A 24,539-nucleotide genomic window follows, 5' to 3' on the forward strand; every position below is an offset into this window, starting at 1 on the left:
CCGTTTAGTTCAGTAATCCAAAGGCACAAAGCGCGCTCTCAACATCCAGACGAAAAGTCAAAAAAGTACAATAAAAGTTTGTAGAAACATGTCAAACGATGTTTAAAATCAATCCTCAGGTAGTTTTTGTCATAAATAATCGATAATATTTCAACCGGACCAAAGCTTCGTCAACAGAAAAGGAGAAACAAGAAAGGCGCGCTGGAGTCATGTCTGGACATTTCCACTGTCCACTCTTTGGAAGTGCTGAAACAATGCCTAAAGACTGGCCATAAGTAGAAAAAGCCATAGAGATCGTGAACTGGGTCCAAAGTCTTTGTATGGTGGATAGGCTTTCAATGGAAAAACAGCCTTTCCAAATATTAGTAATTCCTGGATGGATTTTCCTCAGGTTTTCACCTGCCATATCAGTTATGTTATTCTCACAGATATTGTTCTAACAGTTTTGGAAACTATAGAGTGTTTTCTATCCAAATCTACCAATTATATGCATATCCTAGCTTCTGGGCCTGAGTAGCAGGCAGTTTAAATTGGGCACGCTTTTCATCCAAAATTCCGAATGCTGCCACCTACCCTAGTGAAGTTAACAGCATCTACCCCCAAGCCATAAGATTCCTGAACAGCTAATCAAAGGGCTTTCCAGACCCCTCTTTTACGCTGCTGCTACTCTCTGTTTATTATCTATGCATAGTCACTTTAAGTCTACCTGCATGTACATATTACCTCAATTACCTCGACTAACCGGTGCCCCCGCACATTGACTCTGTACCAGTACCCCCTGTATATAGCCTCCACATTGACTCTGTACCGGTACCCCCTGTATATAGCCTCCACATTGACTCTGTACTGTAACACCCTGTATATAGCCTCCACATTGACTCTGTACCGTAACACCCTGTATATAGCCTCCACATTGACTCTGTACCGGTACCCCCTGTATATAGCCTCCACATTGACTCTGTACCGGTACCCACTGTATATAGCCTCCACATTGACTCTGTACCGGTACCCACTGTATATAGCCTCCACATTGACTCTGTACCGTAACCCCCTGTATATAACATTGACTCTGTACCGGTACCCCCTGTATATAGCCTCCACATTGTTATTTTACTGCTGCTGTTTAATTATTTGTTACTTTTATTTTCTATTTTTTATTTTCTACTTATCAATTTTTTTACTTAACACTTATTTTTATTTGTTTCTTAACTTCTTAAAGCATTGTTGGTTAAGGGCTTGTAACTAAGCATTTCACTGTTGTATTCGGCGCATGTGACAAATACAATTTGATTTGATTTGAACATGGGTAATCTTACTAACTGTAAGAGTCACTCAGTGTACAGGTTATATGTAAGCAACTGCAGTAAGCTTTAACACTGCAGACATGGAAGTGATTTCCTATTAGCTTCAACACTGTTCTAATTTACATGTCCCAACGTACAGAACTCAACTCACACCCTCTCTCTCTCTCTCTCTCTCTCTCTCTCTCTCTCTCTCTCTCTCTCTCTCTCTCTCTCTCTCTCTCTCTCTCTCTCTCTCTCTCTCTCTCTCTCTCTCTCTGTCTCTCTCTCTCTCTCTTTCTCTCTCTCTCTCTCTCTCTCTCTCTCTCTCTCTCTCTCTCTCTCTCTCTCTCTCTCTCTCTCTCTCTCTCTCTCTGTCTCTGTCTCTGTCTCTCTCTCTCTCTGTCTCTCTCTGTCTCTCTCTGTCTCTCTCTCTCTCTCTCTCTGTCTCTCTCTCTCTCTCTCTCTCTCTCTCTCTCTCTCTCTGTGTCTCTCTCTCTGTCTCTCTCTCTGTCTCTCTCTCTGTCTCTCTCTCTGTCTCTCTCTCTCTCTCTCTCTCTCTGTCTCTCTCTCTGTCTCTCTCTCTCTCTCCTCTCTCTCTCTCTCTCTCTCCTTTTCTTTCTTTCTTTCTCTCTCTCTCTCTCTCTCTCTCTCTCTCTCTCTCTCTCTCTCTCTCTCTCTCTCTCTCTCTCTCTCTCTATCCTCTCTCGCTCTCTCTCTGTCTCTCTCTTTCTCTGTCTCTCTCTCTCTCCTACTCTCTCTCTCTCTCTGTCTCTGTCTCTCTCTCTCTCTCTCTCCTACTCTCTCTCACACTCCTACTTTCTCTCTCTCCTACTCTCTCTCTCTCTCTCTCTCTCTCTCTCTCTCTCTCTCTCTCTCTCTCTCTCTCTCTCTCTCTCTCTCTCTCTCTCTCTCTCTCTCTCTCTCTCTTCCTCCCTTCTCAGATACCTCATCCTGCCAACACTAACCAGTCCCACAACTTGTTACAGCAGAGCTTACACGCCCCATCTCACCCCGGCAGCCAATCGGGACAGCCGTTGCATCACAGTGGGCCTCCTCAGCCGTCACGACAACAGGCTCCGCCCCTACAGCAACAACATCCCGGCCCTAACAATCATCCTCAGCAGCACGGCGACCCCTTAGAGGGACTGGGTGGAGGGCTCCCAGATATGCCCGAACCTTCCTTGGATGTAAGTTAGACACACATGGGTTACGTTCCCAAATGGCACCCTATTCCCTATATAGTGCACTACTTTAGACCAGGACTGGCAACCTATTCCCTATTTAGTGCACTACTTTTTTAGCAAATAGGGTGCCATTTGAGACGTAGATAGATAGATAGATAGATAGATAGATAGATAGATAGATAGATAGATAGATAGATAGATAGATAGATAGATAGATAGATAGATAGATAGATAGATAGATAGGCAGTACTGTAATGACCCTGCCATGTACAGTGGGGCAAAAAACGTATTTAGTCAGCCACCAATTGTGCAAGTTCTCCCACTTAAAAAGATGAGAGAGGCCTGTAATTTTCATCATAGGTACACTTCAACTATGACAAACAAAATGAGAAAAAAAATCCAGAAAATCACATTGTAGGATTTTTTGTGAATTTATTTGCAAATGATGGTGGAGATCTGCATGGGTGTGTGAAAACCTTGTGAAGACTTACAGAAAACGTTTGACCTCTGTCATTGCCAACAAAGGGTATATAACAAAGTATTGAGATAAACTTATTGACCAAATACTTATTTTCCACCATAATTTGCAAATAAATTCATAAAAAATCCTACAATGTGATTTCCTTCTTCTTTTTTTTCACAAAAAAAAATAAGTTAGCGTCGGATCCACTGAGGTAAAAAAGACTGTGTCGGAGTTTAATTCAATAAGAGAAAAGCTGTGAAATGGAGAGTTGAAAATAAAAAAGAAGGGAGGGCCAGAACAGTAGCCTAATGTTTGATTTTCGCATGTAGTTGCGAATGGATTATTAGCAATTGCGGGTGGCTGTGGGTATAGCGGGTGGGTGTGGGTTTTGCTGGTGGCTGTGGGTTTTGCGGGTGGCTGTGGGTATTGCAGGGGGTTGTGGGTATTGCGGGTGGGTGGGTAAACAAACAGCTGACCAGTGCATCACTAGTATACATGTTTTCTGTGTTGTTGTTTTTTTGACATTGTTTATTGGGATTTTATATATTTCAAAGTGGACCAGAATAGATCCTACATTTGTGATGAGATACATTGGAATGAAATGTGCAGATGTTTTTTTGGGACGTTTTTTCATTCACCGTTTCCATGTCAACGTTAGATCAACCTTCTCATACGGATCTTTACTAACCAGCATGTTCTTTTCCTCTGGTCCCCTTCCTCTGTAGCTCCTTCCAGAGCTGGCTAACCCAGATGACTTGTTGTCTTACCTGGATCCTCCAGACCTCCCGAGCAGTAGCAACGATGACCTTCTCTCGCTCTTCGAAAACAACTGACTCTGATTCTAGATCAGTTCATAAAAAACAAAAACATTTATAGGACTGCCTGGAGTTGGACCTATAACCTCTGACCTGAGACCTGCTCCAGTACTTGACAAACACAAAGATGCACTCCCTTTCTCCTCTTCCTCTTGTACAGTTTGCATTGATTCTCCAGCAGACTGACTGACTGACAGATAGACTGACTGGCTGACAGACTGACTGAACAATGTTTTAAAACTCAAAAAAGACATAGCAGGACAGGGTAGGGCAGTGAGTGACGCCAGCCTCCCTGCTTGTCTGCCTCCCGCTGCAGCCCCTCATGTGACCATCGATTATACCAGCTATCTGATATTCAGTTCATTTTGTATGCCACCAGTGTCTGTGTTCACATTTAGGAAAGTGTTGATGCGTTTTTTTTATTCATATTTTGTTTCCTTTTTAAAGAGAGAAAAAAAAAAGGAATTCATTAAATATATAAGGGAGAAAAAAAATATTGAAAAACAACATGTCCTGCACTATCTGGCCAGTGTGTGTAATATCCTCGTTATTATTTCACCTTATAAGGCCGTCTCAGCTTCCTGTTGTTCCAAACGTTGTCACAGTTACTGTTCCCGGGACTGGTTACTACGTATCACTGTTTGTCTGTTTGTCTGTCTGCCACTGCACATCATGTGAAAGCACAAGATATAACAACACATACATCTCAAAGGGAACAACAAAACACATTTAAAGTGAAATAGCTTTTTCTAACACTATTACCAAAACGTTTCCGAGAAATTTGAGATTTTTTGGAATGTTCAACAGCTCCCACTTTAGTTTCAACAACAAAAACAACAAAAAAACGTTTTGGTTCAAGTTTTTGGGGGGGAGGGGGAAGAAATCTCCCCTCCTTTTTTTGAAAAAAAAAAAAGAGCGATGGAGGAAACCAAGTGGAGGGAGAAGGCGGCGCCACGGTGGGGGGGGGGGGGACTGGCAATCAACCTCTTCTAATAGAGAGAGTCTACCCTACGACATAGACATTTAGATTCTCCAATCAGAGAAATGCATTTCTGTACTGTTACTGTATCTAGTTGCTATATTGTCCTGGACAGAGTAGAGTCACCAATTCATTGGTTAATTGATAGAGTCATCAATGGTAAAGGAAAGTGGACGTGGGAGAATGATGTGTGTTTACCAGGGTTTGGGTCAATTTGAATCGAAGGCAGTCAATTCAGGAAGTTAACTAAAATTCCAATTAAATAATTAAAACAGGGCATCTATTTTCAATGACTTCTCAATTAGCTGAAAAAGGAGAAGCTATTTAACTATGTCAACATATCACTTCCTGAATTGATTGACTTCAATTTGAATTGTCCCCAACCCTGTGGGTTACTATTTGAGTATCCTGTCAGGCCGATATCAAGCTAGTTAGATCTCCTATCTTATCCGTCTTTCTTCTCTTCATGCACCGCCTGGTGTTGCTCCTCTTATCATTCTCTCTTATCTTCTCTTCATGCACCGCCTGGTGTTGCTCCTCTTATCATTCTCTCTTCTCTTCATGCACCGCCTGGTGTTGCTCCTCTTATCATTCTCTCTTCTCTTCTCTTCATGCACCGCCTGGTGTTGCTCCTCTTATCATTCTCTCTTATCTTCTCTTCATGCACCGCCTGGTGTTGCTCCTGTTATCATTCTCTCTTATCTTCTCTGCATGCACCGCCTGGTATTGCTCCTCTTCCCATTTTACAGAGCTGTGTCTCTAGCTCTCCCTGTTGAATTCTGTTATTAGTAAAAAAAAAGTGCTAGGTGCCAAGCCCTTGTCTGGGGGTGTTCTCCAAGTAGTAAATATAGTGTGTGACTGGAATAGCACACTGTTCCCTGTATAGTGCACTACTTTTGAGGGTACTAAGGTACCATTGCTGACAAATGTATGGTGTGCTTTTTAAAGTTGCTGTTGCCACCGCTTTCTGTCTTTCTGTGTGTCTTTAATTTAACAGTAATATTCGAAGGGACTGTTATCCCAGTACACTGATATGATGGGTTGAAATTGGCTTTTGTTTTGTTTCTAGTAGCTTTTTTGTTGCTGGAAATGGTGACTTCATCAAACATTGTGAAAATGCTTATCATAACCAAAGAGGGATCGGGATGCAAGAGAGTGTGTGTGTGTGTGTGTGTGTGTGTGTGTGTGTGTGTGTGTGTGTGTGTGTGTGTGTGTGTGTGTGTGTGTGTGTGTGTGTGTGTGTGTGTGTGTGTGTGTGTGTGTGTGTGTGTGTGTGTGTGTGTGTGTGTGTGTGTGTGTGTGTGTGTGTGTGTGTGTGTGTGTGTGTGTGTGTGTGTGTGCTGGTAGTTAATCTTCATTTCAAAGATATGGAGGAAAACTAGCCGGGATCACCCGTCAGTCACCACTGTTGAAGTTGTCCGTCTGCTGAAAGTATGCCACATTTGTTTTCAAGTTCACTTTATGACAAGAGTGCTGTTGAGTATGCAAATGTATTATTTTTTGAAGAAAATATTGTAAATATAATTTGTGAATATTTTTGTATCATCTTGATCATTCTTTGTCCTTTTACATAATTAGTCAAAGTCCAACTGATCTCATCCTCCCAAAACAAACCCAACACGGACTGTGGTGGAGTCTCAAATTACACCCTATTCCCTATATAGTAGTGTTGCCATGGTGCCAGTATCGCGATTCTACGATACCAGATTTTCCTTTAAAACCTACTTTTGTAAAATATTGTGTTACAAGCTTGGAAAATAAGCACATGTGACTCTGGGTAACAAGACTGTCTTTTCCATCATTAGGACTGGTTTCGTCAAGACATCGAGTCTCCTTCATGTTTTGTTTCCCTTTGCTTCCTAGTATCGCGACACTGGTATCATAACAAAACTACTATATACTGTAAACTGCAATACTTTTGACCAGGGCCCATAGGGAAACTCATAGAGCTCTGGTCAAAAGTAAGGCACGACATAGGGAATACAGACTGTCTTCTCTCTCCTCTCATAGGTGAACCTATCCCCTCCAAATGTCTCATTGTCAGCTATATACTGCAGATCTCTCTCTCTCTCTCTCTCTCTCTCTCTCTCTCTCTCTCTGTGGTCCATCCACTTTAACAGATATCTCTGTGTGGTCCATCCACTTTAACAGATCTCTCTGTGTGGTCCGTCCACTTTAACAGATATCTCTGTGTGGTCCATCCACTTTAACAGATCTTTCTGTGTGGTCCGTCCACTTTAACAGATATCTCTGTGTGGTCCATCCACTTTAACAGATCTCTCTGTGTGGTCCATCCACTTTAACAGATCTCTCTGTGTGGTCCGTCCACTTTAACAGATCTCTCTGTGTGGTCCATCCACTTTAACAGATCTCTCTGTGTGGTCCATCCACTTTAACAGATCTCTCTGTGTGGTCCATCCACTTTAACAGATCTCTCTGTGTGGTCCATCCACTTTAACAGATCTCTCTGTGTGGTGGTCCATCCACTTTAACAGATCTCTCTGTGTGGTCCATCCACTTTAACAGATCTCTCTGTGTGGTCCATCCACTTTAACAGATCTCTCTGTGTGGTGGTCAATCCACTTTAACAGATCTCTCTGTGTGGTGGTCCATCCACTTTAACAGATCTCTCTGTGTGGTCCATCCACTTTAACAGATCTCTCTGTGTGGTCCATCCACTTTAACAGATATCTCTCTGTGGTCCATCCACTTTAACAGATATCTCTCTGTGTGGTCCATCCACTTTAACAGATCTCTCTGTGTGGTCCATCCACTTTAACAGATATCTCTCTGTGTGGTCCGTCCACTTTAACAGATATCTCTCTGTGTGGTGGTCCATCCACTTTAACAGATCTTTCTGTGTGGTGGTCCATCCACTTTAACAGATATCTCTCTGTGTGGTCCATCCACTTTAACAGATATCTCTCTGTGTGGTCCATCCACTTTAACAGATATCTCTCTGTGTGGTGGTCCATCCACTTTAACATATCTCTCTGTGTGGTGGTCCATCCACTTTAAAGGATCTCTCTGTGTGGTCCATCCACTTTAACAGATCTCTCTGTGTGGTGGTCCATCCACTTTAACAGATCTCTCTGTGTGGTCCATCCACTTTAACAGATCTCTGTGTGGTGGTCCGTCCACTTTAACAGATCTCTCTGTGTGGTCCATCCACTTTAACAGATCTCTGTGTGGTCCATCCACTTTAACAGATCTCTGTGTGGTCCATCCACTTTAACAGATATCTCTCTGTGTGGTGGTCCATCCACTTTAACAGATATCTCTCTGTGTGGTCCATCCACTTTAACAGATCTCTCTGTGTGATCCTTCATAACAAACCCAGTGGACCCATTTAGAATCCACTACGTTCCTAGACAAAAACTGTACTGTAGCTTCTCTTCCTGTCGTAGGCAGTGTCCCAAATACGCTCCGTTTTGGGACGTAGCTTCTCTCTGTCTCCCAACTTCCCAACATCATTGGTGTCATTCATAATAGACTAGTCAGGCCTTTTTTTTTTAGATACAAATTGAAATATAATGTATCAAGTGTGATAAAGCAATATTCACAGATCTTCTTTTGTGCTCAAATGTTGTAGAGTAAAATTCATATAGAAGTCGTATATTTCGAGAACTAACATTCACATTTTTAGGTAAGAATGGACAATAATGATTCACAAAAACTGTGGGAGCTATCCACTATCTTTCAATGTTATCAGAGAACTATGTGAATATCATAATTGTTGCTAATTATTGTCAATATACAAGTGGTATTTTAAAGATACCACAGCCTTATGTTAAAGAAATGTTTGATATTGTTTTTATTTTTGTTATTGAACATGTGGCTTTTTTTTTTTTTAAAGCTTAAAGACCATTTACATTTTGTTTTCCATTTTAAATTCTGTTTTTTTTGGAGGGGGGGGTAAATTATTTTGTATTGTTTTTATTTTATTTTAAATGTAAATTTAGACATATAATTTCATTTAACTGTAGCAATGTACTGATTAAAAACATCCTGGTTATTGTAAACCTAACATTTTAAACTTCATTATTGCTCTAGAAATAGTTTTTGTTACAGTACAAGAGATATGTCGATAGAATAGCGGATACTAATGTAAAGCCTGTCACTTAAATCATGAAATCAATTGATCAATCTTCTTGACAAAGGACTGCCAACATCAACTTTTCTTTTTAATTGATATCTGAATTGAAACCCAAACTTGATCGTTCCCATGGCGATACTTATCTCTGGTCCCCTGGGGGGGGGGGTGGTGTTACGTCACGTGTAACGCACTGGACCAGAGCTAGGAGATACATAGCTATCATTTCACATTTTGCCATATTTACATATGAACAGGGTTTGTGTCGAGGGCAAACCTAAATCTGTAACCATCATCTGAAAGTATAGTGTTTCTGTGGGAAATACAGTTTCTAAAAAAGGAAAAACACACAACAAAAAACAGAGGCGGTGCACCACCCATTTAGGCTTAGGAAGGACCTGCATGGGTCACTGCTATAGTGGTCGTCTGTTGGCCCTAGGATAACCCTGTACACAATGGAAATGAATAGAGACACTTGTGAACAGAAATGTATTCATTTTCCCCCGGGGGGAATGTGCATCGTTTTATTCAGAATATGAAGAAGCTTTCAATCTCTACAATTGGAAGAAGGCCTGACTTTATGGAAAATGAAAACTTGTTAGTTAGGCTGGTCTGTGGAAAAAAATCTCTTCTTGGCATTTTTTTTGGGGTGACCCTTCTCTGTAATTTACTTTGACCTCTTTTGTTACTTAAGGGGGACTGGGACAGATATGTTTGACCTACATTGTTCATACTTAGCCTACGTGTACTAGTCTATCACCTGAGTATCTGAGGTGCTACAACTGTAAAGAAAAAATAATGATATTGAGGAAAATACCGGGGGAGGGGTGAAAAGGGGGTCCAAACCCAAACAGATTGTAACCAAATCCATAGTTTGGGCATGTTGTTTTGAATGAAATCTAAATGGTACAAGCTAAGGTGAAAATGTGGCCATTTTGTCTCTATGTTTGTACATTGGATGTACAATCATTTCATATTCTAAAAAAACTGGTCAGAAAAAATAAAAGGAACTAATTGTGATTTTTAGTCTTGCAGAATTATTGTATGTAGTTAGATGATGTGACAAGCTAATATTTATCTAATAAATATGTATTCAGATGATATCTGTATGCCATTGTTTTCTTGTCGTCAATTATTTTTCTGGATTATAAACAGAGTTGAGGCTGAGGCCCACTCTAGCTCTCTATACCATATACCAGGAGGACCCATACAGTTACCTGTATGTCTATTTGATTTTAAAATAAATATATAGATAATGTAATGTTAATTATTTGATAAATATTAACTCTGATGATACTTGTTTCATATACCTGAGTAGTCAGGAGGATCCAGGATGTGAGTAGGTAGATGTAACTGCCAAACCGACAACATAAAGTGGATGGGGGGGGGCATTGCCATGCTAGCCAAAATAATGGCCTGCCCAGCATTTTTATACGTGACCCTAAGCATGATGGGATGTTAATTGCTTAATCACCTCAGGAACCTCACCTGTGCGGAAGCACCTGCGTTCAATATACTTTGTATCCCTCATTTACTCACGTGTTTCCTTTATTTTGGCAGTTACCTGTATGTCTAGTTGATTTTAAAAGAAATATATAGATAATGTAATGTTAATTATTTTGTTAAATATTAACTCTGATGATAATTCATTTCGGTACTGTCCATATGTAGCTTGTTTTTGGTCACAGGTCCAGGAATGACTGAAGAATTGCAACATTTACTTGGAGCTAACTCTGCAGATAGCAATACTGGGTGATTTGAAAAGTCATAGTCAATCAATCAATATATCTTTAATTTACAATCTGTAGAAACTATGAGAATAGAAAGGTTCAGTACTTTTGTGAAACATCACAGCACAGTTGAAAAATATATGGCAAATAGAAATCCAATATGGATGGTGTTAAGAGATAGATGGGAGGGGTTGAATGGAGCTGAAGGTTGGGACTAATAACAACAAGATAACAAATGTAAAATATACTGTGTCTGTAAAATGTATATAGGTTCAGAACTTTTGTGAAACAGCACAGTTAAAAATATATGGCCAATAGAAATGAAACTGGATGGACATCAGAAGGACAGGAGTAAAAACAAACAAAATATAACTGTTGTAAAATAGACTGTGCCTGTAAAATGTATATAGTATGTACAGTGGCGATTTTAGCATATACATCTTGGTGGGGAAAATAAAAATGATTGTGGGATGCATGCCAGCAAAGCCACTACACAACACTAAACAATACATTAATTGCACTGTAACGGTGACAAACGGTGCCCACAAACTGTTAGGGCCGACATAAAGCTGTCCCAACAGCAGTCCCAACACCTTACCACTGCTACACCTGGCTATCAGCGGAGCCTTGTCTGGCAGCGAAACAGTTCATTCAGCCTCATTTACTGCTGATATGGCTGACTTGCTTAAACAAATGAGGTTTCTACTGACAATTGAGATGTACAAACTATGGAATAAGGGGACGACAAGCGGATAGGAGGCAATCCGTAATTTCGATTAAGACATTAATGAGCGAGCGACGACGGACACAGTCAATATAACTATTTGTTCAGCACTTTTGAAATGTACAGCGACAGAATTCAGAACATGCGACGTGCTTACAGTCCCTGTACAGTCGTGGCCAAAAGTTTTGAGAATGACACAAATATTACTTTTCACAAAGTCTGCTGCCTCAGTTTGTATGATGGCAATTTGCATATACTCCAGAATGTTATGAAGAGTGATCAGATGAATTGCAATTAATTGCAAAGTCCCTCTTTGCTATGCAAATTAACTGAATCCCCCCAAAAAACATTTCCACTGCATTTCAGCCATGCCACAAAAGGACCAGCTGACATCAGACTGATATTCTACAAAAGGTACAGGGATTGGGGCCTCCCGGGTGGCGCAGTGGTCTAGAGCACTGCATCGCAGCGCTAGCTGTGCCACCAGAGATTCTGGGTTCGCGCCCAGGCTATGTCGCGACCGGGAGGTCCGTGGGGCTAGGCACAATTGGCCTAGTGTCGTCCGGGTTAGGGAGGGTTTGGCCGGTAGGGATATCCTTGTCCCATCGCGCACCAGCGACTCCTGTAGCGGACCGGGCACAGTGCACGCTAACCAGGTCGCCAGGTGCACGGTGTTTCCTCCGACACATTGTGTGCGGCTGGCTTCCGGGTTGGGGGCGCGATGTGTTAAGCAGTGCGGCTTGGTTGGGTTGCGTTTCGGAGGACGCATGGCTCTCGACCTTTGTCTCTCCCGAGCCCGTACGGGAGTAGCGATGAGACAAGATAGTAATTACTAACAATTGGATACCACGCAATTGGGGAGAAAAAGGGGGTAAAATTTCAACAACAACAAAAAAAAAAGGTACAGGGATTGGACTGCTGAGGACTGGGTTAAAGACATTTTCTCTGATGAATCCCCTTTCCGATTGTTTGGGGCATCCGGAAAAAAGCTTGTCCGGAGAAGACAAGGTGAGCGCTACCATCAGTCCTCTGTCATGCCAACAGTAAAGCATCCTGAGACCATTCATGTGTGGGGTTGGGAGGGTTTTGTCTAAGAAAAGCCATGAATAAAGAATGGTACCAACACATCCTCCGAGAGAAACTTCTCCCAACCATCCAGGAACAGTTTGGTGACGAACAATGCCTTTTCCAGCATGATGGAGCACCTTGCAATAAGGCAAAAGTGATAACAAAGTGGCTCGGGGAACAAAACATCGATATTGTGGGTCCATGGCCAGGAAACTCCCCAGACCTTAATCCCATTGGGAACTTGTGGTCAATCCTCAAGAGGCGGCTGGACAAACAAAAACCCCACAAATTCTGACAAACTCCAAGCATTGATTATGCAAGACTGGGCTGCCATCAGTCAGGATGTGGCCCAGAAGTTAATTGACAGCATGCCAGGGCGGATTCTAGAGGTCTTGAAAACGAAGGGTCAACACTGCAAATATTGACTCTTTGCATCAACTTCATGTAATTGTCAATAAAAGCCTTTGACACTTATGAAATGCTTGTAATTATACTTCAGTATTCCATAGTAACATCTGACAAAAATATCTAAAGACACTGAAGCAGCAAACTTTGTGGAAATTAATATGTGTGTCATTCTCAAAACTTTTGGCCACGATTGTACATTATACTGTATATACAGAAGTATGTGGACTCACCTTCAAATTAGTGGATTCGGCTATTTCAGCCACACCCGTTGCTGACAGGTGTATAACATCGAGCACAGAGCCATGCAATCTCCATAGACACACATGTAATATAGCTTTCTCGTGTTCTTCAAATGTCTATTTCTTGTGTGTTTTTGTTTTACTTTATTTTATAGTACTACGGATATTGAGTCATTGTTGGGAAAGAGCTTGCAAGAAAGACATTTCACTGTATTTGTGCACGTGACAAACTTTAATGAGCAGCACAAAGTCGTGGGTCACTGCACACATGGAGCGTGCCTGAAAGTGGGAGGATCAACAGAAGTGGGAGGCTCAACAGAAGTGGGAGGATCAACAGAAGTGGACGGATCAACAGAAGTGGGAGGCTCAACAGAAGTGGGAGGATCAACAGAAGTGGGAGGCTCAACAGAAGTGGGAGGCTCAACAGAAGTGGGAGGATCAACAGAAGTGGGAGGCTCAACAGAAGTGGGAGGCTCAACAGAAGTGGGAGGATCAACAGAAGTGGGAGGCTCAACAGAAGTGGGAGGATCAACAGAAGTAGGAGGCTCAACAGAAGTGGGAGGATCAACAGAAGTGGGAGGATCAACAGAAGTGGGAGGATCAACAGAAGTAGGAGGCTCAACAGAAGTGGGAGGATCAACAGAAGTGGGAGGATCAACAGAAGTGGGAGGATCAACAGAAGTGGGAGGCTCAACAGAAGTGGGAGGATCAACAGAAGTGGGAGGATCAACAGAAGTGGAAGGATCAACAGAAGTGGGAGGATCAACAGAAGTGGGAGGATCAACAGAAGTGGGAGGCTCAACAGAAGTGGGAGGATCAACAGAAGTGGGAGGATCAACAGAAGTGGAAGGATCAACAGAAGTGGGAGGATCAACAGAAGTGGGAGGCTCACCAGAAGTGGATGTATGGAAAGCGAAACAGCTAATTGGGCAGATGTTTTTCCACTCAAGACCGTTTTGCGTGGCTGATTGGGCTGCACGACGAGTCAAGTGTTGACAACTGGCATTTTAGCTAAGCCTAATCCTTTTCCTAACCTTAACCTCATTCACCTAACCTGCTACGTTAGTTCTCTTAACCTGCTATGTAAACATTAAGCTGACCCCCAATGCACCTAGCTATGCCCGGTCTAACCAATAATGGAGCTCTGATGTGACACCTGTCGCTGTTGATCCACCCACTTACTTTGTAACGGCCACTTTCCCGACACACTCCAAGTATGCAGGTGCCTATCTATACTCGCAGCACAGCCCTGATTGCCAGAGAACACAAATGCGCAGCACAGCGAAATGCTGATTCCTTTAAACACCACACTGCCCTTGATATTCTTCTGGACTTCCTCTTTGCCGTCAGCTGTGTATGTAAGTGCCTTGCGTGAAAGTTCACTCCATCTCAAGTGAATTTTGTGTTAACACGTTGCGTTGAAATGCTACTTAACGCTTTATCGAGTCGGATAAAGCTCATTTCAGGATGTTCGTTGGCGTTTACCGCCGCCCGGATGTATTCTGCTGGCCCGGCAGCCACTAATCCGGTTGTCTACTTTGACATTGCTGCAGACAACCAGTCCCTCGGGAGAGTAACCTTCGAGGTGAGTTCAGCTATTGACCAGGAACTTGATCCGGGAGTTGCGTAGCTATACAAATGTGCTTTCTGATTGTTTAGGGCTCGGCTTTAGAGATAACGGGTAGCCTGTCCATTGGTATCATGAGGTGCACTAGGACTGGAGTAGGCTACTTTGACAACATGCTGCAACTTGTAACCAACGTGGAAAAACACTCAGAGTTAAAACACAATGAATTAACATGCCAGCTCTGCAACCTTACTGTAGGTCTATTGTATTAACGCTGCATACAACGGACTATATCACAACGGACTATATCACAACGGACTATATCACAACGGACTAGACTATATCACAACAGACTAGACTATATCATAACCAATGCTATTTTTTTTTTTGCAGCTGAATGCTGATGTGGTGCCAAAAACAGCAGGTATAGTGGGGGGGGGGGGACGATTCAAAATTCAATAATGTGACATCATACTTTGTATTCATAGACTACGTCCTGTTGTGATGGGTAAACAAAACCTTTTTTTGTTTTTGTCCCTCAGAGAACTTCAGAGTCCTGTGCACAGGAGAAAATGGCTTTGGCTACAAAGGGTCCGTCTTCCACAGAGTCATCCCTCAGTTCATGTGCCAGGTAGGTAGGCCTAATGACTGTTAAGGGTTATGTCATTTATTGGGGTAAAGCATGACCTGTCTGTCTGTCTGTCTCTGTCTGTCTGTCTCTCTCTGTCTGTCTCTCTCTGTCTGTCTCTCTCTGTGTCTCTCTCTCTCTGTGTCTGTCTGTCTGTCTGTCTGTCTGTCTGTCTGTCTGTCTGTCTGTCTGTCTGTCTGTCTCTGTCTGTCTCTCTCTGTGTCTCTCTCTGTGTCTCTCTCTGTGTCTCTCTCTGTGTGTCTGTGTCTCTCTCTCTGTGTGTCTGTGTCTCTCTGTCTGTGTGTCTGTCTCTCTCTGTCTGTCTCTCTCTGTCTCACACAGGGGTAAAGCATGACCTCTGTCTTTCACAGTCCTGTTCTCGACCCCCTCTAAATGTGTCTCTATTCATCTATAGGGAGGAGACTTTACTAATCACAATGGAACCGGAGGGAAATCGATCTATGGAACCAAATTCGAAGATGAGAACTTCAAGCTGAAGCACACAGGACCTGGTAATTATTAATTCCCCTTTTTGGTAAATAGTGTGCACAAAAATGTTTGAAGTTGTTTCCTCTCAACCCCTAGGTGGCAGGATTGCACTGCCCATATTTCAATGAGAGCTTAACAGCATAATGGACCCAATGTGGTCTAGCAGGAATGATGAATTGTCTCGGGTTAACACAGCCATAAGGAATCAATTGACCAAATGTTACTTTTCGATGATGGCTAATTAAGCAGTGCCTCTTGTTGATGTTTTTAGATCAGGGCTGTTCAATCCTGATCCTGGAGGGCCACTTCTGGTTTTCATTCTCTCCTTCTAATCAGGGACTGATTCAGACCTGGGACTGGGGGTGTGGTATTAACTACCAGGTAGAAGCAAAAACCAGAACCGGAATTCAACAGCCCTGTTTTAGATCGATTAACTTAATATTGTCATAGTAACTCTCTTTACCCAAATGCAACTTGGCTTGTCTTCAGCTGTGCAGTGTCTCAGCTAACAAGCATCACTTAGTTACATAATGTAATGTGCTGTTTCTTTGTCCCTTTAGGCATTTTGTCAATGGCCAACGCTGGGCCCAACACCAACGGCTCTCAGTTCTTCATCTGCACCGACAAGACAGAGTGGTACGTACAGACAGACAGACCTTTCAAGACAGAGTGGTACGTACATACCGTTCAAGACAGAGTGGTACGTACACACACAGACCTTACTAGGGCAAACCATGGCCCATAGTAGAGCTGGGACGATAAACTGAAAACATTTTTACTGATATTATTATGTACAATAATTATCCTATACTAAAGAAATGTGAAGTTTGAAATATGTCTGCTAATTTAGATAATCGATAACTACAAAGTTCAAAGTAGTAGAAATTCAGGTCGTACCAAAAGTAACTGAGGTGTACGTTGATAGATGTATCGTGTTATTTATCATTGTGTTAAGTCAGTCAATTTATGGTGCTGTGGATTTTCCCCTCCATGTTGTCCAGCTCTAGCTCATAGTCATTAAGAGGCTCAGAGGTAGAACTCCTGATTTAGGATCAGTTCTGGCTTTTTTAGATCATAAACAAAACATATTATATTGACTGAGGCCTGATCCTAGATCAGAACTCCAACGCTGAGACGTTTCATGAACACAGTACTTACCCATACCATTATGACTCTTTTCCCAGTCCGGGGGGGGGGGGGAAGTGATAATAAACTTTTCTTTTTTTCTTCTTTTTTAAAAAACATTTATTCTCCTCTCTCAGGTTGGATGGCAAACATGTTGTGTTTGGCAGTGTGACCGAGGGACTGGATGTGATCCGGAAAGTGGAGGCGTTCGGATCCCGTTCTGGGCGTACAGCCAAGAGGATCACCATCGCAGACTGCGGAGAGCTTAAGTAGTATAAATAGTGCGCACCTTTTTGACCCAGAGCCTAAATAGTGCACTATAGAGGGGAGCTGGTATGGAGTAGGTGTGATGGGTTCTAAACCCCCTGCTACTGTGATATCAATGTGAAATAATCTACAGTGGATCTACTGTTTACAATACAGACTGGAACATGGGCTGTGTTTTACACAGGCAGTCCAATTTCTATTGGCAAAAGATCAGAGCTCATTGATCAAACAAATAGCAATTATTAGCAAATTGATCCGAATAGGACTGCGTCTTTAAACCCATCAATTGTGTCTGTATGGCATGTTGACAAGTGTTTGTTTTTTCAGGGATATTATGTCAAACACTGTTTTAGTGGGGGAAAAGGGAAAGTTTGACTTATTCTGTGGTTGCTGTTTTTGATAAAGTTTTCAACCACCCACTTACTGGGCCAGTGCTAAGCTAACTCATTCAATGTGAACGTATCCAATAAACAAGTTGATGCCTGTGTGTACGCCTCAGTTAACCAGTTTGTCTGTAAAAAAAAAAAGAAAAAGACAATGATTCTAGAAAGCCTAAATTGTTTTGTAACAGGGACTGACAGTAACATCTGGAATAAACGTCATACATTTTTACATAATGTCAGATGGTTTTTGGCATTTGTTTGTTTTTCTTCGCCTTCATACTTTTCTTGCTCCAGCACATTTTCACAAGTAAATTCTGTCAGTGTGGTGCCAGGACAGCAACCTCTCCCTCAATGTGAGCAAGACTAAGGAGCTGATCGTGGACTACAGGAAAAGGCGGGCCGAACAGGCCCCCATTAACATCAATGGGGCTGTAGTGGAGCGGGTCGAGAGTTTCAAGTTCCTTGGTGTCCACATCACCAACAAACTATCATGGTCCAAACACAATAAGACAATCGTGAAGAGGGCTCAACATAACCTATTTCCCCCTCAGGAGACTGAAAAGATTTGGCATGGGTCCCCAGATCCTCAAAGTTCTACAGCTGCACCATCAAGAGCACCCTGCCCGGTTGCTTCACCGCCTGGTATGGCAACTGCTTGCCATCTAACAGTAAGGCGCTACAGAAGGTAGTGCGTACGGCCCAGTACATCACTGGGGCCAAGCTTCCTGCCATCCAGGACCTATATACTAGGTGGTGTCAGAGGAAAGCGATAAAATTGTCAGACTCCAGTCACCCAAGTCATAGACAGTTTTTTTTTCTGCTACCGCACGGCAAGTGGTACCGGAGCACCAAACCTACGTAGGACCAAAAGGCTCCTTAACAGCTTCTACCCCCAAGCCATAAGACTGCTGGACAATTAATAAAATGGCCACTGGACTATTTACTTTTTTTTGTGTTTATTTGGTAAATATTTTCTTAAACAGTGCAGTTCAAGAAGAGTTAAGGGCTTGTAAAGTAAGCATTTCACGGTAAGGTCTACACTTGTATTCGGCACACGTGACAAAGTTTGATTTGAAATTCAGAACCTTAAAAAGGTTGGATGGAAACCTGGTTAATGACAGATATTCATTCTGTGTTATAAACTGGAAGAAAACTAAATTATACAACAAGTTTGATCTATTTGAATACAAATATCCCTCAAAGTACAACAGAAACTCTGTTTCAGATCGACTAAGAGCAAACAAGGCACATTGTGCTGTTGGTTTAAAGAGTTGTATTACCCTTCACAGTTCCATTAGAACACCTTCACAGTTCCATTAGAACACCTTCACAGTTCCGTTAGAACACCTTCACAGTTCCGTTAGAACACCTTCACAGTTCCATTAGAACACCTTCACAGTTCCATTAGAACACCTTCACAGTTCCGTTAGAACACCTTCACAGTTCCATTAGAACACCTTCACAGTTCCATTAGAACACCTTCACAGTTCCGTTAGAACACCTTCACAGTTCCATCAGAACACCTTCACAGTTCCGTTAGAACACCTTCACAGTTCCGTTAGAACACCTTCACAGTTCCGTTAGAACACCTTCACAGTTCCATTAGAACACCTTCACAGTTCCATTAGAACACCTTCACAGTTCCATTAGAACACCTTCACAGTTCCATTAGAACACCTTCACAGTTCCGTTAGAACACCTTCACAGTTCCATTAGAACACCTTCACAGTTCCATTAGAACACCTTCACAGTTCCGTTAGAACACCTTCACAGTTCCATTAGAACACCTTCACAGTTCCATTAGAACACCTTCACAGTTCCATTAGAACACCTTCACAGTTCCATTAGAACCTTCCCATTTCTACAGTACATCTACATTTGAGGCCATAGGATCTAGCCTGGTCCCAGATCTGTTGTCTCCTTCTATAGCCTGGTCCCAGATCTGTTGTCTCCTTCTATAGCCTGGTCCCATATCTGTTGTCTCCTTCTATAGCCTGGTCCCAGATCTGTTGTCTCCTTCTATAGCCTGGTCCCAGATATGTTGTCTCCTTCTATAGCCTGGTCCCAGATCTGTTGTCTCCTTCTATAGCCTGGTCCCAGATCTGTTGTCTCCTTCTATAGCCTGGTTCCCAGATCTGTTGTCTCCTTCTAAAGCCTGGTCCCAGATCTGTTGTCTCCTTCTATAGCCTGGGGCCTGTTGCACAAAACTAGGATAAGGGATTAAGCCAGGATATCTTGGTGATCCTGGCTCAATTGATCCGTAATCCGGTTGCACTAAAGATGGATAGGGGGCAGGAGGATATGTTATGGTATAAATTACCATGGAGATTTATTCTGTGGAGCTAGCCTGCTCCAGACCAGGCTAAATTCCAGGATCTATTTAATCTCATCCCTAATGTCAGTCAGCAGTCACCACAAATGGAAACCAATAGTTATTTCACTGCTCACTATACATTGTTATCACATATAACTAGACCCACTGTTATTATTTAAACGTTTGTGATCATTAATTTCAATGATTTTGGATAAAAAATGATTTTTAGATGATGTTGCTATCATTAGATAATTTACAGTTTCCCATAGACTATAAGGCTATATATAAAATGATAGAATATTAGGGCCACAGAGGGGGAAAAAACACAAGTCATAATATTGTAACCAGTTGTTTTAAAGGAGGACAGTTGTTAAAATGACAGATGTGGGGCATTTCGTGAAATTGTACTTCAGTATGGTTTCATAAACAAAGACATGCTGATGTGCCAGAATATTAAGTATCACATTGTCATAAGTATCAAAACTGTAAAAACAATATGTAGCTTTTCTGCAGAAAGAACCAGCCTCATAAATTTATGACTTTATCCTTTTTCTTCAGTGTGGCCCTAGTACTCTGTCATATAAACAAATACACATTCCATATGAATATAAAAACACAATGTGTAACATTATGTTCCTTTATTGAATAAGGACAAAACAAAGCAGGTAAACCATCAGCTCCTTTCGAAACTGAAGTCACAGTGACTCTACAAGATGGAAAGCACAGAATCCAAGCATATTATACAAAATGATACATACACATTCAAAGGTCTGTATATAACACACCCTGCATGTCTGCACACTAAAATAAATGCAGGACAAATCCATACACATCAACTGAACAGACAAATGAATGGATGCAGTAGCCTCCCTGCAGCCTTGTATTACACACAGTATACCGCACAAACATCATAAGAGGCCAAATTCGTCAAAAAACGAACCCAAAAAAAACCAAATTCCTCTGCCACCGCAGGACATATTTAACCAAAATTGAAAGCACACATACTAACTAAAATAATTCAACACATATTGGTCCCTCAGCAGCCGACCACTGTCGTCATCAGGGAAGATTGCCGGATTGTCCCAGTCCATGGCTGGTGGCACTCTGGGGGCCCTCTCCTTCCTCAGGCAGGCCACATTGTGGAGGACAGCACAAGCCACAGTAATATCACATGCCCTAACAGGGCTGACCCTTAATTTGTGAAGGCAGTGAAAGCGTGCCTTCAGGAGGCCAAAGGTCATTTCAACTCTGGCCCTGGTCCTGGCATGGGCATGGTTGTAGGCCTGCTGTGCTTCCTGGGGGTCTGTGAAAGGTGTCAGGAGAAAAGGCTGGCAGCCATACCCCCTGTCTCCCAGCAACACACCAGAGAATTCACCTGTCAACACAAAATCTCATCATTACTACCTCATAAACACAGTGATATTCTTGACACAGCCATGATGGTTATAAATAGGGGTTGTGTGGCTTACCTTGTGATAGGCACTGATAGATTTCAGAGGCCCGAAAGATTCTGGAGTCATGGACTGAGCCAGGCCATTTTGCCACAACATTGCTGATCACACAGTCAGCATTGCAGACCATCTGAAATCATAAGATGAGGAATATTACACCAATCAATGCACATCACTGGCAATGCAGAGTGTTCGTCAATGGACAATATCAAAAAGTTATGTTCACCTGAACATTAATGCTGTGAAAGGATTTCCTATTCACAAAATCGGCCTCATGGGCACCTGAGGGGGCTTTTATCCTTATGTGTGTGCAGTCCACTGCACCAATGACATTGGGGAAACCTGTCACACAAAGTAATGAGTATCCTACTATGTGTTAACAGTTGTCCTGTAATTTGTAGATCCTCTTACCTGCAATCCTATAGAACTCCTCTTTGATGTCACAGAGTCTTCTGTGGCCAGGGAAGGAGATGAAGACATCTGCTAATGCTTTGATAGCCAGACACACACTCCTTATTGTGCGGCAAATTGTGCCTTGTTCAGCTGTTCTGCATCCCCCACTGAGTACAGGAAGGCTCCACTAGCAAAAAAGCGCAAGGCCACACAAACCATTTGCTCCACACTCAGTGCATGGCTCCGTGCAGTGCGGTGCTTAATCCTGGGACCCAGTAGTCTGCATAGATACCTGATGCCATCTGCAGAAAACCTGTATCTTTCATATAGATGGTCATCAGGGAAGGCCAGTGGGTCCAACCGGTCCCTGAAGACCCTTTCTCGCCTGAAGGCTCTCCTCAGCACAAGTGCTTCTTCATCCACCACATCTCGCACGAATGGGCATGCCATTGTCAGAGCAGAAAGGAACACACAATTTTGGGCCTTCATATAGGCTAGTGGCCACACCTGGTGCTGGGGGGGTGGGCAAAAGAGGGCGATGCCTTATAACGATGACTTGGTTGTACTGATTGCTGGGAAAATAAAAAAAACCTTAGAAAGATGCCACCGTCCTGTGTGCTCACAATAAGAGCTCATATGTCATGGCTCACTTGACTTTACGAGAATATACCTAATTTTTTATTTTGAGCTGTGTCATCTTCTTGGAGCTGGGGGAGGAAAGAAAAATAATGATTAATACATTTGTGTTACAGTTAGCATACAGTGTACATTGAAGGCATATCTCACCTCCCTCTCAAGTTTTTTTATTTCAAGGTCCAGTTTCCTAATTGTCCTCTTTTTTATTTCGGACTCCAGTGCAAGATTTTCCATCTTTTTCTTCTTGTACTGAATGTCTATGTCTGCCAGTTCTATTTGGCGCCGGAGGTGGTTGCCATACAACTTTCTGATAGCTTGTGAGCTCTGTGAACACAATACAATTAGCGCAGCTGGAATTTGGCAGGATGTGGTGTCCTTTTATTAATACGCACTATGTTGCCAGGCTGGTTTTCCCACTGTATAGCATCTGGGTCCTGTAAAAGAAATTAGATTTTTTGATTTTGATGAGGACTCCTCACCATTGTAGAGTAAATAGTACTTTCACAGTCTTAACATGATACCTCATGCCTTCTGGAATCCAGAGAGATGGTCTCCTCCTCATCATCGTCTCCATCATGTGCTGTTGCTGCTGCACTGGGGCCTTCACCCTATCACATTTAATCAGATTCATATTGAAGCTAGTAGACAAGACATGCCAGGCCTACAGTATGCCTTTGATGGAGTACTCACTGGATCAGCATCGTCTGGTGCTTGTGCTGGTGGCTCTAACAGGAACACAGTGCTGCCAGACACTGCAAGGCAATAGGTAAACCAAAGTCAGACAGTCCAAATTGATTCAATATGAATGTGGTTGTATCCCATGTAGAGATGGAAGGACATACCTTGAATGAAGCGGGTGGCATCTTGGGAGGAACCTATGCTCGTCTCTTTCCCCCCAGGGATCCCCTCTAAGACGGGCCTGCCTTTATTTAGCTCCAAGGCCATGTCCTCTGCTGGGGTAAGGTCAGCCTTTGGTGACCCACCACCCGTGCCTTGTCTGTGGGTATTCTTTTTCACTGCTAAAACAGTACAGACAATGTGTGAGCAGGCACCTTCTGGGTACAATATATGCTTGTGCTTTGTTAAATATTAGTCAGGGACCATACCATTCTGCAGAATGTTCTTGTATTTGATTTTGACCTGCTGCCATGTCCGTTTTGGCCCGTTCATGTTTAATCTACACACACACACACACACACACACACACACACATTTAATGGAGTCACACTGCAAAAAATTACTTGGTATTTTTGTCTTGTTTTCAGTAAAAATATCAAAAAATTTATCATAGCTTTATACAGTGTGATGGAGTTACTTTACACAATTTCACTCATATCTGCAGTGCATTTCAATTAAAAATTTAACCGTTTCATAATTACAGTACAACTGCATTTTTGGAGATGTGAATTAAATATTTGAATTGTAATTGTGATGTTTCAGCGGAGCGGTGAGTGTGTAATTGTGCACTACTTACGCATTCAGGCGGTCTGCAATACTTTGCCACGCTTTTTCTCTTTGCTTTATCACTGTGGCGGTGTTGCCTTTCTTCTTAATTATATCTTTTACCTCCTCGTATGCCTCCATGAGGATTTGTGCTTCCGACGGGGAAAAGTACGCGGCTCTAGTTGCCATGGTAAATCAGTTAATCTGTGATCTGTAGCGGGGTCTATTTGAGTGAGCCGTGAGCGCGCACCTATCCAGGATTGGTTTCACCTGGCTTAATGAATCCGTGTCTGCTCATCCTGGCTTGGTCTTTGTGCAACCAATTAAGCCTGGACGCACATGTTTTGGCTTCATTGAGCTCAGCTGAGTCATTTATCCCGGATGTCTTAATTCTACTTTTGTGCAACAGGCCCCTGGTCCCAGATCTGTTGTCTCCTTCTAAAGCCTGGTCCCAGATATGTTGTCTCCTTCTATAGCCTGGTCCCAGATCTATTGTCTCCTTCTATAGCCTGGTCCCAGATCTGTTGTCTCCTTCTAAAGCCTGGTCCCAGATATGTTGTCTCCTTCTATAGCCTGGTCCCAGATCTGTTATCTCCTTCTATAGCCTGGTCCCAGATCTATTGTCTCCTTCTATAGCCTGGTCCCAGATCTGTTGTCTCCTTCTATAACCTGGTCCCAGATCTGTTGTCTCCTTCTATAGCCTGGTCCCAGATCTGTTGTCTCCTTCTATAGCCTGGTCCCAGATCTGTTGTCTCCTTCTATAGCCTGGTCCCAGATCTGTTGTCTCCTTCTATAGCCTGGTCCCAGATCTATTGTCTCCTTCTATAGCCTGGTCCCAGATCTGTTGTCTCCTTCTA

General features: G+C 42.6%; 3 protein-coding genes across 4 annotated transcripts in view; 2 read left to right on the forward strand and 1 right to left on the reverse strand.

Annotated features, from left to right (window-relative positions):
• LOC139569942 (zinc finger MIZ domain-containing protein 1-like) overlaps positions 1-9,918 on the forward strand; it is a 286,857-nt gene extending 276,939 nt beyond the window's left edge. For both annotated transcript variants that reach the window (XM_071391332.1, XM_071391333.1), the window contains 2 exons: positions 2,225-2,470; positions 3,656-9,918. In XM_071391332.1, coding sequence (XP_071247433.1) covers positions 2,225-2,470; positions 3,656-3,763 — 354 coding nt within the window. In that variant the 3' untranslated portion in view covers positions 3,764-9,918. The remainder of the gene's footprint in view (positions 1-2,224; positions 2,471-3,655) is intronic.
• Positions 9,919-14,186: 4,268 nt separating this feature from the next.
• LOC139569943 (peptidyl-prolyl cis-trans isomerase A-like) lies at positions 14,187-17,684 on the forward strand. The gene is made up of 6 exons (XM_071391334.1): positions 14,187-14,571; positions 14,947-14,977; positions 15,096-15,184; positions 15,597-15,693; positions 16,231-16,306; positions 16,933-17,684. Exons 1-6 carry the CDS (start codon positions 14,410-14,412, stop codon positions 17,066-17,068), a joined length of 591 nt encoding a protein of 196 aa, XP_071247435.1. The 5' UTR covers positions 14,187-14,409; the 3' UTR covers positions 17,069-17,684.
• Positions 17,685-20,382: 2,698 nt separating this feature from the next.
• On the reverse strand, positions 20,383-24,096 carry LOC139569944 (uncharacterized). Its single transcript, XM_071391335.1, has 10 exons — positions 23,346-24,096; positions 23,082-23,258; positions 22,930-22,991; positions 22,761-22,847; positions 22,632-22,673; positions 22,390-22,563; positions 22,274-22,310; positions 21,622-22,175; positions 21,229-21,340; positions 20,383-21,134 (listed from the first exon to the last, which is right to left on the reverse strand). Exons 1-8 carry the CDS (start codon positions 23,407-23,409, stop codon positions 22,147-22,149), a joined length of 672 nt encoding a protein of 223 aa, XP_071247436.1. The 5' UTR covers positions 23,410-24,096; the 3' UTR covers positions 20,383-21,134; positions 21,229-21,340; positions 21,622-22,146.
• Positions 24,097-24,539: the final 443 nt, after the last annotated feature.

The sequence above is a fragment of the Salvelinus alpinus genome, chromosome 3 (genome assembly GCF_045679555.1).
Source record: "Salvelinus alpinus chromosome 3, SLU_Salpinus.1, whole genome shotgun sequence".
NCBI classification, from domain to species: domain Eukaryota; kingdom Metazoa; phylum Chordata; class Actinopteri; order Salmoniformes; family Salmonidae; genus Salvelinus; species Salvelinus alpinus.